Here is a 17725-nt window from a genome sequence, read left to right as displayed (position 1 = left end):
TTTACTTCCAAAACTCCACAAGACATCTACAGTCTAATTTTAAGGTTCAGCATATTCATATATACCTACAAATGACCACAGATATAAATGTGGAGACTTTGATACAAGTTTACCTTTACAAAATACACTGCCATACACGTTAGTACAATACCTGCTGTGCAAGACCTTCCCTGCTTTCTGTAGAACTCAGGAGAACTCTGCGATTGGCTAAAGCCTCTTCATAAGGCACTGAATCTGCACAAGGCTGCAGAAGAATCAAAAAAAAACCCTCTCAAAACATGTTACACACTAGGTCAGAACATGCATTCTGCTTTTATTTTCTTGCTACTTTCCTTACTTTAGTAAAGGGAAAAAAAACCCCATGTTCCCAGTGCTTACCAGGTAAAAGGAAAAAATGGTTTGAGCTCTCAAGAAATACTGCCCCAAGAGGTACAGCTGATCAAAAAGTGCTCAGAAAACTCTGAGCGTTAATTAATGATCACAGGCATCTTACGTCCTCTTTACAAACACTGCAGTAAAGTGATCTAGTAACAACTGCTAAGCACATCACTTAATTGTTAGTTTTAATGGGGGCAACAGGGAGATCTGCATTCCATCCTTTGGTTAAGCACATCTTCTCCAGGGTACCTCCTTTTTTCGCCCCCCTATGTCTTCCAGTGAATGCCAGTGTAAGAATATGTTTTCACTCACTCCACATTCCTGGTGACTACAGGAGGAAATTTACATAAGCAGCCACCCTCTTTTCCTTGGAGTCTTGGCACAGAAATAATTAGTGGAAATGGGTAATGGCAGAAGTGGCACATACCCTCAGTTGTGAGGGCAACAACTCTCCCTAAAGTTTTCAGTAGCATTATTGCACTGAGGGTTCCACTTCCTCAGCCAACACCTGTCATTCAGACAATCTCTTCCACTCCAAACCCTGCAAACCCTTAGTTTGTGTTCTGCTTGGCAGAACCATCAACAGCACTGTGCTCCCTCTGTGCAAGCACACTGGCTGAACAAACCTTCTTCAAGGACTTCACATAGGCAGCTGCCTTCTTCTTGTACTGCAGCATGCACTCAGCTGAGAGAGGGCTGATGAACTCTGCTCCTCCCTTAGGGCCATAGCTCAGCGAGGTGCTGAAGTGATCCAAGTTGTTGCTGAAGAACGAGGCCATCTAGACACATCAAGAGAAGTGGCTCTTTGAATTAAGCTGACCAGAAGGAGTCATTGGAGCAATCAGTCTTTGAAAAGACAGGTATTTAGTGAAGCTGGAGTTCTTAACAAGACTTTGAAACAAGCTACAGGCTCTTCCATGTAACTTAGACCTTTCTAACTCAAAGCATCCTCTTCACAGGATCTACTTTTATCACTCAGTTGTTTTTAACTCCTAGCCTGAGATAACTCAAGAATCAACATGACACTACAGATTATTAATATCAGAGGCACACAGAGATTTTCTAAATCATTCAGCTAAGTTTATTTTTGTTTCTTATAAATCTGCACAAGTTAAGGCATTGTTTGAAACAAAAATATCCATTACCTTGCCCGTTCCATTTGTTAAAGCAGCAACAGAGACTAAAATACAGTTATTTGTAGTTATGAGCTTCTGTGTGGCAGTTGGAACTTCCTGTTCTAAAGCGGCTTTCTGACTATAGTGCTTGGAAATATCTGGAAAATGAAAAGCACATTTATGCCAAATTAAGAATAAAAAACATTTTGAAAGTCACTCACCAAAGCATCTTAGCCTAAATATATCAATTTCAACAACACCAAAATTTTAAAAGAACCAAGTATTTATTATGCAAGAACATTCTCAATGTGGCCTAATTAAAAAAAAAAGAAGTAATTGACAAGTTAACAATGTGCACCTATTTTAAAACCGAGTACTATTGCTACAGAATGGAGAAATTCCAGCTCATCACTACTACAAACTATAATCTGAAGTAATCTTAAGAAGTTCAAAATCAGTTTGGATTGAGAAAGAAGAGAGAAATTAAACATTCTGGAGTATGGGAGTGTGAGATATTAGGAAGAGCATTTCTGTTGATAGCTAATGAATTCTATTGACAGTTTTCTTCACTACTTCTATTTTCTGTATTTCCTTTGAAGTATAATTGGAGTGACTTTACATTATAGTGGCCAGCTTAAGAGGTAGAAAGTATTTTAAACTTATCTATGCCACAAACCCTATGGTTTAGGGTCTCATTTTGTGTGAGGTACAATCTTTAATGCCTTCTTTTTTTCTTTAAAACAAGGACTCTGCAAAATAGGGCCATACTACTCATGCTATTAGGAAAAAAACCCAATTTTGCTTAAAATTATGAAAGCTTAATGTTTAAACAGCTGACTAGTAAAAATCCATTTCATATCTATGGAATGTTTTCTCCCCAGAAACAGCTACACAGTACTGAAATTCTAGAACATGCAGGAACATCAGATTCAAAATTCTGAGTTTTAACCCAATACCCCTTCACTGAAAATATATCCATGTTGTTCTGATAAAAGCAAGGTAAACCATTTTCCAGAAGAAGCCAAGTTTCAAAAAGAACTTAGACTTCTTTGTAACCTTTGGTTGTATATTCATGTTAAAAATAGTCATCATCCTAAAAATAGGAAAGAAAAATTCCACTTTGAAGGCAGGTACTAGGTCAATGCTACATATGCAGGGAAAATATGTACATTTCACCACACTCCATTCTGTGTGCTAGTTTCAGAAGAGAAATGAAGCTCAGAAAGTAATGTGATACTAATAATAATTCAGCAACTCTGAGGAACAAAGCTAAGAGAGTGGATGAATGAAAACTACACATGAATGTCTAAAACAAGTGGTAAGTAGGTTTAGTTTCTTAGTTTGTAAAGGTAAAACAAACCAGATTTATCACATATGATACCTTGAGCACTGTTGCAGAGAGAGTGCATGTGTGCTGTGCTAAACAAGAAAGCAGAAAAGCTGAAACAAGACAACTTTCCCGACTCTCACCTTTTAAAATGTCATGGAATCCATGAAGACTTGCAGCAATGTTTGTAAACACAAAGTTGTAATTTGTCCTAAGGAGTCCTTCTGGTCTTGTACCTTAGTAACACATAAGAAGGAAAACCACAAAAGTAAGATTTGAGCATGAATGAAAAAAGTTAGCTTTGAAAATAATTCATTTTCCACCTACTAGAACCACTGCATGGAGTATGAGTCACAATAGATCAATTTATTTAAATTTCCCCTTCAATATAAAATATACATATATATATCCAATTCTGGCAGAGCAGGCAGGTGAAAGACTTTCAATCCCCTAGTTTTTATTCAGATTTCATAAATATCAATTGTGTTGATCTCAGAAACCACACATACAGAAAGACATGCTCACAGCTGTAGGAAAGACAATCTGGGCCTTTCTAAAGAGTGAAGACTGAAATAACCTGAAGCTATAAAATAACCATTTCCTACTGCTATTTACAGGACGTATTTGGAGACAGTTTCCCCACACACATACACACAAATGCTTTACCTCATTTTATTAATTTTATTTTATTATTTATTAGCATGACAGTTGTAATAACCTTACAAAAATGAGGGGCTGGAAGTGATGATTAGTAAGAAAACGTAGTTTATGAACCATTTCATAATTAAGAGGTGACAAAAGGCACATTGTCAATCATACTACAAAAACCCACAGAAAACCAGTCACAGGGTAGCCAGCCAAGCCAGAACTGACACTTACTTGGTAAGGCCAGAAGACTGATGTACGTGTGGAGCTTCTCAAAGACTGCAGTCAACCTTTTCATGTCTCTGTGCAGCTCCATATTTCTAGCTCTTAAAGCAGCTGTGCAAAGAGAAGACTCACACTCTTCTTCCAAACTAGGAATACATGAATTACTTTTTTAAAAGCAAGCAATTGTTTTAAAAATAACAAGATCATGAGTTTTAGAGCACAGAGGTGTTCTCTACCTCCCCAGTCCAAAGCAACAGCAGACCAGCAGTTGACTTTAGAAAGGCTAACACAGCACAGGAACTTAGCAACACATGAAAATTACTGTGTGCATGGCCACTCCCAGGTGTTTCTGTCACAAGCCAGAAATGGCTTATTCTCACAGCAAGGAACTGATTGCAGCAATTTAAGTTTGAAGACTTTTCCCTCTACTACATAAATCCTCGTTTGCTTCCTAAGGAGCATGAGAACAGGTATAAAAGAGGCATAAATCAAGGGGTTTTTTCTTCCTTAGTCCAAACCCTCTCTTAAAGCAGTTCTTTGCACCTACAATTCATCTCCCTTCAATCAACTCAGGAACAAAGATTTTCCCAGCACAAGGGATGTACACCTAGCCAAGTTTTACTACATGGCTACATTTACTGATTGATGAATAACCCTCAGAGAAGCTCAAGGCATCAACAGTTTCAGTGTATCACACCTGAATAGCATCAATGCTACTGAATAACACTAAGCAACATTAATGAAAGCTTCATTATTTTTAAAGTCTCATCTGTGAGGAGCTTTAAAACACATGCTTTTAGTCCTAATGCCTCCAAAAACCTGTGCCTAATCTCAAGGTTTAGAAAACAACAAGCAAAATAAAACAAGAAAAAAAAAAAAGAAAACAAAACAAAAAACCCACAAAAAAAGTTCAGCCTTTTAAGGTACAGCAGAGGCCACAGTATTTTAAGGTTTGACTTAATATTTGAGTTGTAGGTGCTGACAGTGCTGCATGCCTGACACAATGCCTTTAAATGTGATCTATCAAATGAAAGGTACCTTTTTAACTGATAAGGAAGAATCTTTCTTAAAAAGCCTAAGTAGGAAGCTAAATGTTCTGAGAAGGCCTTCAATTTCACAGTTGTTTCCTGTAAGGAAAAAACAACAGGTAAGTGTTTTTGCTCTGTAAAAATCTTTTGGGGTACTAAAAGGAAGAAATCTTACCAGAACTGTCACAGTATCCTCCGTGATGCTCTCAAACAAGTGCAACATTCCTTTCTCCAGAGGGCGAACATAGGAAGCGTTTTCATGGAGATACTGCGAGAACTGAGGACACAGAGGTTTTAAAATGGTGCTTGCTGACAGCTCCTGTGAACTCTGCCAAGGTAACAACTGAACGGGACGTTTTGGCAAAGCCCCTGTCCCCCTGAATGATATCTGAGATGTCACTAATGAGATACAACAGTCCAGTGATGTACAGCAACCTCTTCTACGGTCAAAAACACAACTTGAGGGAAAGTGAGAAGCACTGGAGGTCCAGGCAAAACCACACCTAGGGCTTTGCCAGGGCATCCAGTCTCATTTCAACTGCCATGCACAGCACACCAACAAACCCTTGCTTTTTAGTTTTAAACATTCCTGCATTCCTTCCTCAACTCCATCCAATTAAGGCTAGATCCATGCACCATTTAGCCACAGAATAAACTATCCCACCTTCTTCCCAAAAGTAGTCTGCCTCCCAGCCTTGTCCATCAGCGCAAACATTTGCAAAGCTGTGCTGTGCAAAGCACTGAAGAACTAAACCCAAGTCAAACTGGGAGCATGAGATGTGTCTTTTTTGTCTTTTTACCTGTGTCCAGTCCAGTTTTCAACACAAGTCAAAGCATGCTTATGCGAATGCAAAGCATGGAGCTCCAACTGATCACAGAAGAATTCTTATTTCTAAAACTATGACTTTGGCCTCATGGACCTGCCTGACTTTGCTAAAAACTGCTTAATGAAATCCTACAGTAAATTTTGCCGACAAAAAAGCAGACCTGAGAACATAAGGTGTACTCTTACACACAATCAAATGTAACAACGCCATCAGCTTTCCATTTTGGTGCCTCAGTATCACAAAAAGCTTCTTCCACAAATTAATACAGGTAGTCAAAAGCAATCCTGGCTTTTATTTTACCCCACAGAAAGATACCTTCACCTTTGATTGTTTACACCACAAGAGCAGCTAAAGATCCCAGGCAAACAGAGTACAAGAGATTTTAATTGTTCCTTGTATTATGACAGTGTGGTAACAGTGTTAAGAAGAGTGAGATGCTAAGCTCTGATCCATGCATGCACAAAACTGGGTGGAATTAGGGAAAATTCCTAAATCTAAGGAGGAAGAAATAACACATGCAGAATGCTCCTGGCTTGTATTGCAAGAGAGAGGGACTTGAATTATCCAGCATGATGCTGCAGACCCAGCAGAACCCAGCAATCCAACCCTTAAAGAGAAAAGGAATACTTGAACCTGGCAGGGAATTGTCCACATCTACTTTGAGTGTTTGGTGGGGAAAATAGCTTGAAAGCACCAGACAAGACCTGGAGTTGGGGAAAAATAAATCAGTGCAAGTCTGCTAAGCCACTACCTGACACTTGTTTCATCTTCTCTACCGTATTAAGGGGAAGTTTTTGACCAACTTGGTGGAGTAGCTAAAAATAAAATTAAAAAAAAATCACACTGAGAACACTTGCCAAGCAAATAGATAAATTAATCAAAAATACAGGAGCAACTACAGCTTCAGTGAGAAATAAAAGATGCTTCAGTACTGGAAAGTCACAGCAAAAGCCCTGAGAAGTAGCATGCATTGAGGGAATTAGGTCATGAATACACAATGGGGCAGACTACAAGAGACATAATTATGAAAACAAAGCCTGAACTACTGAATCAGACTCAATTATAAGAAAAGGAAAATGAAATTATGGTTCTGATTAAGTTGTCTATTTCAGCTGTGCTGAAAAACAATAAAGAAGTGTTAACTAGGAGGTTAGGGAAAAAATATCTGTGAGAAGAGATGTCTAGGAAATCTGATTTTATTGCTTTAGTGTAAACTGCAGTAGTATCTGAGAATGCAGTCACCACACTGGGCCACATAAAAAAAAAAAAAGACACCACTCCTGCCCCAAAAAAATCTTAAAGATGACTAAACCACATAATTTTCACAAGAAGAACATGCCATTCTGAGTGCATTTGGTGGCAGGAGCAAGAAAGTGTTCCCAAACTATGCTGAATCTCTGCAGAAGGGTGTTCTTGACTAAAACAGTTGAAACAACTGAGAAGGCAAACAGAAAGGGATTTCTCTCGTGGCTAACCACCTTCATAAACGTATTTGTTACCTGAAAAGAGGTTATAGGAGGTTTTCCAAAGAACAGGAAAGTTTTGTCACAGTTAACATTGACACCACATGCACTGCAGCCACTTGATCAATGCAAACCACAATTCACCTCAGTACTTAAGCCTGAGCCCTAGCAACTACTAAACTGAAATTAAGAGACTCAATCACAAAATACTCCCTGCAACTTAAATACTCACAGATCCCCTTAAACTATGAAGTCAGCTCTGATCTTAATGCAATTTGTTCCCAAGCATACATGTATGCATCCCCACACAAATCCTTGTGCACAGTTATTTTTCTCTCGTTCACAGCATAGGAAAACAAAGTCAAAACATGCAGCTTAACAGCTCTGGATGACACTCTCAGAAAATCTTTCCATGGAATTTTGTCAAAAGAGACGAGTCAGATTTCTCATACTAATTTCAACATGCTTTACAAACTTGAAGCTTCAGAACACTTACAGGAAACATCTTCAGACAAGCAGCCCAAAATCAGATTATAAAGTTGTTTTTTGACAAGGGAACAAAGTCCAGGTTCTCTCCCTCATAGAGAGAACCTTATTTTATTCTTTATTTAATATTACACTTTAGCTAAACATTTTAAAGCTAAACACTTTAAACACAAGACCAGATTCTGTCTCAACGTCTCCTATGCCCCAGTGCATTAACTAAAACAAGCTCTATTCAGTAGTGCAATATTTGTGCATTATTATTTTAAAACAAGTCAGCTGAACTTTCAACAGAGGCACTTCATTTTAGCAATTAAAAAACAAAGCTTTAATTTGATTATCATATTTCTCTTCTAGCAGAGGCACAGGGGAAAAGGATTCTCTGCAGCTACACCTCATCCACATTCAGAGAATTCATGGAGCAGAAAAGATGTCTCATGCAGGAGGGGCTGGCTCTCAGGAACACACAACATCCCAGTAAAGGTGGTGCAATTTCCTCTAAGATCCATCACTCACTAAAGTCTAACTAATTGAATGCATTTGTAGCTGAAGTGTGTAAACATTACCTTCTGGTTCAAGGGTGATATTGTGTCTGTTGCAGAATCAATGGGGAAGATCTGTACCTTCTGCTCAGTGTATGTGTGGAAGTTCAGGAGAGCTGTTACAAGTTCTTGGACAAAAGCCAGGGCCTGGCCAGCAAGGTCTCGCAGCTTCAGCTGTAAAGACAGTTACAAAATCATTGTGTTTGACATGGATCTATTTAAATATTAAAAAAACCCTGTTTGGATACAAAAAATCATTATCAGCAATTTCCTTCCTGTTGTTATTTCAGTCTAAAATACGTAACAGCAATTATTTTTTAACTTAATTTTTATTCATAAACTACAATGCCACTCAGAAGGGCACATTGTTCTCTGACAACAAAGTATCTTTTTATTTCACACAGCTGGTGATGGTTTGCCTCTGCTGCATTTTTCAAACTTGCAAGCCACAAAAACACTGAGAGGTCAGCACAATTACAGAAACCATGTCTGAAATTTCCACAGAACAAAAGACTCATTGCTGACAACAGCTCAACACCAGGTTGCAAGGAAACCTCAATTCAATTAGTAAAAAACAATGCTGCTTTCCCCCAGAATTAAAGGTGTCTGTTTCTCTAACCAAGAACACTCAATTCTTATTCTCCTGGACAGAGCTGGGCTGCTGCCCATGAGTAAGGCTGTTCTGTGGCTTTAGTACAGCAGGAAGGTATCAAAGAAATTAATCCAGAATGGAACATAAATTCAAGAGAGAAGAAAACTATTCTCTGTTGGGATTTATGGGAAGAGAATAATGTTATAGTGACATTTCAGCCAAGAATAACTTATCCTTCAGAGATCTATTCTTAATGCTTCAATGGACTGTTAAATCAGGTCAGTCTTGATTATGGATCTGGGATGGTGGCAAGTAATTAAAGCAGTCACCACACTCAGCTTGTGTATGTTAATTAGCCATGCAAGGAAGGGAAACAGACACTATTGCTGTTTTGCTGTCCTTCACACCACAGCCTGTGCTAATACATCAACATTTTGCCTCCACTAGCAAAGCCAGTTATAAATCTGTCCTGGAATATTTTCAAGATTGCAGATCTTGAAGCATGAAGCTGCCTGACACAGTGCTGGCAGAAAATAGTAAAAGGAGAGAGTTTCCATGCAGTTATTCAGATTTTTCTTGGAACTCAGCAGCAGCAACCTGAAATTTAAGGCTACTTCCATCACAAAACTGAACAACAGGTCACCTGTTCTCACAGCAGACATTACTAGGAAAAAGGTCTCTTTATAGGCACTTCTGAAAAATGGAGAAAGCAACTATTTTAAATCTTCCTGCAGTAGCATCTGAATGCACTAACCTGAAGACTTGAGACACACAAGGAAACAGAAAAGCCCCACAGTGCTGTAGTGTCCATCCTCAGTGGCAGCAACACAGGAAAATTTTGTCTGCATACAGGTTTCTGATTTGCTATTGTAAAAGCCCTTAAAATACTCAGCCATTCACAGAAAACCAGTGCTCATTTTTGAATACTGAATAACAACATTCACAAGGAATCTCACTAAATTACAGCAGTGAACAGAAACTGTTTTCTAAAAACGTTTCAATATATAGGAGTTAGTCTGCTTCAAGTAAGAGGCGCTTTGGCAAGAAGTATCCCACAAAATGTAAATGAACCACGCAGAGATCTCAAAGTGACATGATTTATTCCTTGAAAGGGTCGTGACTGCTGACAATGTTACCTAATACAGCACTTTAGTGCACACACCAGTGTGCAGTTTACAAATGCATACATTCTCTAAAGTCAAGAGATGTGACTGAAGAAGCCCAGTTTGAGGGAAAAGGAATTTAGGATACCAAACCTATCTCCGAACTACTGTAGCTTAAATCAACTTTAAAAATTCAATGTTCCAACCTCTAACTTACTGAAGGTTGACACAACAAAAGAATATTTCTTGTAACTTTAATAGGACTCCTTGATGTAACAACAATATACACAAGCTCTTGAAAAGTGCAGAGGCTCTGTGGGCAGAAATACTCTCAGAATACCATGACAGTAGTAAGACAGGCTATCTTCTGCCGTTTGAGGTACTAAAATGACTGGTTTTATTTCAGCATCTGTGTAGAAAGTTGTGCAGAGTCACATGAAACCACAGGAAGCACTTACCTGATTCCTTCTGTTGTGCAATGGCACATTCAGAGCATTGTATCGAGCAGATCCTACGAGACAAAAATTGAGTTATATGCACTTGTTAAATTGTGGGGGAGAGACATTTTTTGGTAAATACTGATTTAAAAAGAAAATTCATTGCAGGGATATTACAGGTTATGTTAGCAATATTAACTAAAGAGATACAAACAATTGACTCCAATAAAGTAGGCCTAAATATCCTTACTTAGGGTTTCTGTGATTAAGTGGAACGGAAAGCAGTTCAATATTTGCCTCAGACTGTAAGTCAAATTTAATCATCTGAAGACCCTGAATTTGAAAAATAAGAGAAGACTCCTCTTGCCTAAAGAACAATATTCATCACAAACAAGAGTGAGAAAATCTTTTAAAAGAAAACACACTTGAAGAATTCAAGATTATCTTCAAATTTCAATTACATGCCAAGGAGGGGCCAAGTAAGACTAATATATTTTTGAATGGTTTCCATGTTTTTTAAAGCTCTTGTATACATTTAATATGTTGATAATTTAGACTAAGATGTAGTCTCCATGTTTTTCAGCATTCTTGTCTAGTCATGAAGTAACTAGAATGATTTTTCAGTTACAAGCAGCCACAATTAGAGGGACAGAGGGCTATTTGTACTTAGAGAACAGCTAACAAAGTCTTCAAGATTTAAAAGGGGTCGCATCCATTCTCAATTCAGTTGAACAACAACCAGATTAGTTTAAAATTTGCTCACAAAGGAAAATTACAGTTTCTTGTTCCTTTTGTATCATTCACATTTGGCTATTAACACATGGGAAGAGGTAGTTACGTTTAGAGGAAAATAACCCTGTCCAAAATTATTGAATTCTACTTCTAACTGAATGCTTCAGGAAACTTTTTCAGCTCTGGAAATCATGCTTAGCAGTCATTTGATTGTTACTGAAATTAGCTGCTAGTTACACTTGAAGCCAACTACAGGGTCTATAGGAAGAGAGCTGGAATCCACAGCAAACAAACATCTCCTGACGTTCACTGATCTATCACTAACGAGATGTTCTCTGTTTGCAGTGTTTTCTACTAAACAAGCAAAGGCATTATGCTACAGCAGCTGAGTGAGCAGATAAATTATTTTAGCAAAGTTCTTGCTACAATGATAACCACCTAAAAAAAAAAAAAAAAAAAAAAAAAGCAAGCTAAAGAAGCCAGAGAAGTAGAAATAGGCAGCAGATGCCAGGCAAAGTGAGAGAAGTGAAAAGGATACCAACTCCAGGCACCAACACCTCAGTATGATGTGCTGTATGGGAGTCAGCAATTCCTAAAGAGATGATGATCTGGTGTTCCTAAGCCAAGACTCACTGGATTGCCAAACCAGGGGAGAGCTTGGCACACTCACCCCTGCAGCACCTGCCAGATCAGCTTGTAGGAGAACCTAAGGCTACTTAAAACATTGTCAGCAGGTTTTAAACTGAATAAAAATGCTAAAGGCACTAATTAAATATACAAGAAATGCAAAAGCCTGTTTTCACTTCTCTGCTTCTTCTTCACTACTTTCAGCTTTTTCACTATTCCAGGTCATCCTGGCCTTGAAGGGTCCAGAAGAGTCCAGGCAGTGCCTGCCCAGCCTTGTGTTCAGCTGTTTAGGAAAGCACACAGTGCACAGCACTGACCCAGCACATACTGACCCATGCTTGTACCAAAGCCATGCAAAGGCTGAGCACTCCTAACTCCAGGGGATCCTCTGCACTTCAGCTGATCTAGCAGCAGTTGGAAAGGAAGCAGAAAAACATTGCTTCAGGTAAAAGTCCCCAGGTCCAAAGGGCTTTTTTGCCCATGAAGAGACAAACAAGTCTAAGACAGCCTTCAGGTAAGAACTACTCTGTGTGTTTTCTGATCAATGAGACACCCTGACAAATTCCCCACGAGTAGTAAGTGCAGACCATTATTGATGCAATATCTCTGCCGCCACCAGTTTTCCCCCACCTTAACTGACTTCATCTCTTGAATATCCCCTGCCAAAAATAATACTCTTTGAGATGAGTAACCAATCTTCATGGAGCAGCCATTAAATTGACAGTGTTCCTTCATCGTTTACAATATTCTGTCAACACTAAATAAGACAAGTGGCAAATCACTCAAAAGCCTTCAGAAGTTTCAATTTTCATTATACGTATAAAAAAACTTGGTATTTTAGAATTACTGAAGACGACCATGACAAGTATCAGGAATACTTACTACAGTTACCTCCAAGTGTCTGTTCAGATGTCCAACATTTCTTACAGCTAATACATTTTAATTCATAAGGAGTACTCCCTCCAGATGGATACCCAAAAGAAAAAAATCAAACAAGATACCCAGACCAAGGCAATACGTACTTGTGTCATTAAAAGGTACTTTTTCATTAATTATGCATAGAGATTCTTCCAGTCTACTGCCCAAAGCTGCTTGAAGATTCTTTAGCTGTTGCTGGCTAAATAACAAAGAGACAAACGAAAAACCACACACACACACACACATTGTAAAGCTTTAAAATGTCATCTGTATCACCAACACCGTATCTCACTATAGGCATCCCTTGAGTGTGTAGGTATCTGTCTCCTTCTAGAAGTTAGATAGAAATAATACAGTGTAAGTAATTTGTCCTCCTTTATCTCATATTTAACACAACATTGAATCCTCATCCCTAAAAAAAGCAGTGAAAGTTACCATAAACTTGTAAATCCTAAATTCTATTCCTAAGAAGCTCCATTTACTTCAGAGTTAAAATTCACCTTATTTTCTTATAGTGCAACTATTATATAAGCTATATGAAGGCATTCTTTTCTATTAGAATTTGGATGGGAAGGTAAAAGGGCCTCCAAACTAGTTATTATGCATCCAATGCAGTATTCCAATAAGCAGGTAGTGAGTTGTCAATAATTCAACTATGTCACATCACTATTTGAGATACCTCAAAGGCTTTTCAAAACCCGTATTTAAACACTGCTATGATACTGCCTGTTCTGACAAGACTTGACAATTATGTTTCTGATGCACTCTTAAGTAATTTTTCTCTAAATTTTCTTTGCTTGCATTTGACTGTGCATGTTCATGTGGACCTAAGTAATTAAGATTACTAATATAATGAGAATAGATTGCTGAGATGAACAGTAACATATTCCAGCATTATATACATATCTCTACAAAGAACACTCCATTATTGATTCAGACCAAACTCCACACCTTACCCAACTTAGGCCCCCAAATTCTTCACTGTTTTGCTTCCTGTTTGACATCTAGAACTCCTAGATATAGTGGAGTTCAACTCCTCCTGCACATATAGTGGAGGGTGGGGGGAAGGTGTTAAAGTGACAGGCTTTCTTCCTTTCTTACAATATTTGATACACAGAAACTCAGCAAAAGTTAGCATGGCTAATTAACAAAGCAAAATAATCCAAAATAGACATGGAAGGTATGAAGAAACTGGCTAATAGGTAGCTCATGCACATTAACAAATATTTTTCTTGGAGAGCAGCTCCAAACTTGCACAGAAACTGTACAGCAGGTACTGCAGTAGCACTGAGCATGATAGAAAATGAACTCCAAGACAAACTGCAAATGTACTGATAGTTCCTTTTCAGACTTACAGGAATGACAAACAAGTAATTTGACATGTTTTGCCTTACATTCTGCCCTTTAATTTTCAAAGCATGCAGGCTGTCAAGTCCCATATCCTCTGGCTTTTCTGAGTAAAGTGTGGGTGTCAGAGGCAAATGGATCCCTTCCCCTGACAAAGCAGGGAAAACAGAAGGGTAGTATTGTCAGGGACACATCCTGCCATGTGCTCAACAGTGATTTCAATGTTTAAAATGAAGTGTCAGGCTTTATTACTTTTAAAGACTTAATACAATATAACTTAAAATAGTAGGGATAATTTCTTACAATGACGTCAACTACCCAGTCACTATAGAACATGACAGACAAAGCTTGAACTGACTAGTAGCAGATTAAAACTACAGCTTTTCAAACATCTCAAAAAAAGCAAACAGCATTCAAACACAGCTTTCCTCCTCCTTTGCAAGTAATTTTTAGTGAAACCCTGACTTGTATTAGTATTTATTGGATTCAAATATCTTCACATCTATCAACATAATTAAAATACACACTTGAGGGTTACCATGTGAAAGAAGGAACTCTGCATCTGATCATTTACTATACATCTTATTCATCACATTAAAGATCTATACTGCACATATATCTTCTAAAAAATGCAGCTTAATTAACTTCAGAGAAATGCACCCTAATTTGATTTGGGCCACAGTCCTCAACTTCTACAACTTGTCTTCAAGACAATGAAAATATTCCAAAACTAACAATATAATTCACTGATAAAAACTTTCAAATATTCTAACTGAGAACACTATACTTAAAGAAAAACAATGGTTCAAGAAGCTTTTGCAGTGGAGGGGGATTTTTTTAAACTCTTTTCAGTCAGTTCTCTCAGCATATGTTACTCAAACTTTATTCTTAGAAGCAGTGTTTTCAAACTCACATATCTTTGTTTCATACAAGTTTTTACTTTCTATGGTTTTCAATTACAAATAAATTCTTCAGACTTTCATCAACATTACTGGTATTGAAAAATTTGGAGACAAAACTGCTCTTACTGAAAGCAGAAATTGTCTAGTGGAATTGTCTAGCTCCATACATAGCAAAGGAAAAGGGGGCTTGACCTGCACTGCTCACATATGTCCTCATGAAAATACAATTTGAGTTTTATCAAAGTCTTTCAATTAAACCCCTTTTAAAAAAGGTATTATTCTTAAAAAAATAATCCAGTTAATGTTTCACAGCAATTATCTCTTTACATCAATGAAATAAAGACACTTACCATTCTTCAGTTCGAAGCCTACAGTCCTTAGCTTCTCTTTCTAGTGTCTGAGACTTGATCTTTATGCAAGAAGATAATCTCACAATGTAAGAGCTGACACAGCAAGATATTGCATTTCAAAACTTTTCAAACTTGTAAGCAAGAGGAAAAACTCCTTACTTCTAGTTTGGCTTTATCATTCTGCAGCTTTTCTATGGTCTCTGTGTATTTCTTTGTTAAGCTGTCCACCACAGCTTGGTGCTGGGCAGCATCTGTTTCCAAAACCTCCAGTCTGCTCCTCAGCTCTGCTTCTAGACGTTTGTGCTGCTCATCTGCTTCAAAGAACTACAGGAAGAAAAGAAAAGCTCTTTTCAAAAGCTTCATTTTAATATTGAATCCAGTCCTTTAAGTTACTCCAATTTCATTAGGCAAATCAGGTTAACAGCAATTACCAGTTCTCAGAAAAATAGAAATTTTATTTTATTTTCAGAGAACAGATTCAAGAACAAAGTACTTAAATGAAAACTAAGCTTTGTAGTACTAAGCATTCTTTAAATATATTGCTGAGTAATAGCAGGCACATGAAAAACTGAACTTGAGCCAAAAGTTTTTTCTTAAGTTTTCTAAAGTGAAATGCATTCCACTTTGGTGAAGCAGCTCCTAATTAAGGCAACTTCCAGAAAATATTTTAAACTTTAAAGCAATTCTGAAACAGTTAATGAACTAATAAGAAATTTCCTTTCAGTACCAGGCTATTTTCAGTAGGGCAGCTGTCACCAAAAGTTAAAAATCTAAATGAGAAAACACATATTACGTGATTCCACACACTTATGTCTTAAGAATTGAAAGTAAAAATACTTTATTTGCCTAGTGAACATCTTTATACACAATCTGATCTAATCTACTGCTTTGCATACAACTGTGCTTCTAAACCCACCAGTTTTCAGACAGCACTTTACTTTCCATAACTTTGGTTGTAACACCAGTTCTCTGAACCAACAATAAAGGCAAAACAAAATTTCACTCACAAGTATATGCAGTCGTTCATTTTCTTCTATTTTCTTCTGAAGATCTTCATTGAAAACACTTTTCTGTTCTTGACTCAGCTGAGATGAGGATTCTACACTTTTCTAAAAAAGGCAAGATGCGCTCATTATCTCCAAGTCCCAGGTTTGTGAGAACAGCTCCCACAGGTAATTCCCAGAGGGGCACAGCAGCAGATGTCCTGCTGACACTGACTGATACACCAAAAGGTGTGAATATTGCACTCAGCACCAAGCTCAAGGCAGCACACTTTGCTTCACACCCCTGTGACCCTACAGTGGTACAACACTGCCTGGGGAAAGCCTCCACTCCGGGGTCCCATTCACACTCGCAGGGAGTCAATCAGCTGGATGGGCAGCAGCCCATCTGAATTCACTGGAATCCTGCATGATCCCACGCAGTCAGGAATCCCAAACCCTCCATATCCAGGCTCAGCTGGTTTGCTAGCTGTGTGTAAGGCACATCTGTGCCCTGCATGGATCCAGGTGTAAGCCAGGCTGCTCTCAGCAGGCTGTAGCACAAGGTGCCATGGAACCACAGGGTCTTCCCTGCCCATCAACCACACATATCCCTCTTCCTCTTTCCTCATTTTCCACTCATTTAGTCCAAAAGACTCAGACCACCACTGAATCCCACACACCACACTGCTGAAGAAAGGTATTATCACCAAACACAGGGGAGACTCTATGCATTTAAACTCAACGCTAGAACTTCAAGAACTAGGCATATGTAGGGCAGATAAGTCACCTCTGTATTTGATGCCAGCCTGTGAACTCCACCTGAGATATGGGCATACATTCTGCTCCTTCTAAAGGGATTGCACTCTAACACAGACCAGGGAACTAAAGCTGTGCATTTTAACAGGAAAGAAACTCAGTGGCAATTGTTTGCAAAGCTACTGAAGACAGGCTGATGTCCTTGAAAATTTGGAAACACAGCTAGCAAAACAATAACTTACACAATTTGAAACAAAAGAACAGAAGGGTCAAACTGCATTTGAAAGAACAATCTATTGTGGGGCACGAATAATGTAGTCAGAAGCACTGTGCTTGTCAAGGAATTGGACAGCAGAAAAATGGGCAAGAGTTTAGGGGAAAAGTAAGGAAGATGATCATATTACTAATCAATTGAATGATTTCTTTACAGCCAGTCTTGATAACTACAGCACATTGAGAAAAGATAGCACCAAAAAGAAAATACAGCAGTAATTAAGAGGGGTTTCTTCATAAGGAAACTAGCAAGAGATGCTTGAGAAGTACTAAAGTCCAAGCACACCACCCCTGGAATTGTGATGCTACCTACAAAAAGCACAGCTGGTCTTAGAATATGACATCACTAGGTTTAATCAGCAAGCACTCTGGCAGAAGAAGATCACAGCGTTGAAATCATTCTATCATTTTGAAATAACATAAAGAATACAAGCTAAAATTTTGTATTTCAAAGCATTTGACAAGATTCACATGGAAAAGCTATGATCACAGGCTGAAGAGTTAACTACCAACAGCAAAATTACAAAGCAAAGAGGTGGGGATGGGAAATGAGGGTGATCAGCTATCTGCAGAGCTCTGACTAATCAGAGCTCCAAAGTATTTCCTAGTTTTTGGAACACTTAATAAATATCCATAAAAGAAGACAGGAATTCAGCATCAGTCAGCTGACAG

General features: G+C 38.2%; 1 protein-coding gene across 3 annotated transcripts in view; it reads right to left on the bottom strand.

The window, feature by feature from the left end:
- The window catches only part of PPP1R21 (protein phosphatase 1 regulatory subunit 21), a 32174-nt gene that overhangs the window by 10757 nt on the left and 3692 nt on the right, over positions 1 to 17725 (bottom strand). For 2 of the 3 annotated variants that reach the window (XM_038132672.1, XM_038132673.1), the window contains exons 4-16: positions 16049 to 16150; positions 15201 to 15365; positions 15042 to 15100; positions 12547 to 12641; positions 10187 to 10239; positions 8058 to 8207; positions 4894 to 4995; positions 4729 to 4817; positions 3700 to 3836; positions 2964 to 3056; positions 1524 to 1651; positions 1005 to 1157; positions 152 to 244 (exon numbers count right to left, since the gene is read on the bottom strand). In XM_038132672.1, coding sequence (XP_037988600.1) covers positions 152 to 244; positions 1005 to 1157; positions 1524 to 1651; positions 2964 to 3056; positions 3700 to 3836; positions 4729 to 4817; positions 4894 to 4995; positions 8058 to 8207; positions 10187 to 10239; positions 12547 to 12641; positions 15042 to 15100; positions 15201 to 15365; positions 16049 to 16150 — 1419 coding nt within the window. Of the gene's footprint in view, positions 1 to 151; positions 245 to 1004; positions 1158 to 1523; positions 1652 to 2963; positions 3057 to 3699; positions 3837 to 4728; positions 4818 to 4893; positions 4996 to 8057; positions 8208 to 10186; positions 10240 to 11856; positions 11929 to 12546; positions 12642 to 15041; positions 15101 to 15200; positions 15366 to 16048; positions 16151 to 17725 lie in introns of all 3 variants that reach the window. The other variant, XM_038132671.1, reaches the window with a different exon arrangement.

The sequence above is a fragment of the Motacilla alba genome, chromosome 3, assembly GCF_015832195.1.
Source record: "Motacilla alba alba isolate MOTALB_02 chromosome 3, Motacilla_alba_V1.0_pri, whole genome shotgun sequence".
Classification (NCBI taxonomy): Eukaryota; Metazoa; Chordata; class Aves; order Passeriformes; family Motacillidae; genus Motacilla; species Motacilla alba.
Note: the sequence above shows the minus strand (reverse complement) of the source record. Positions and strands in the feature narration are given on the sequence as shown.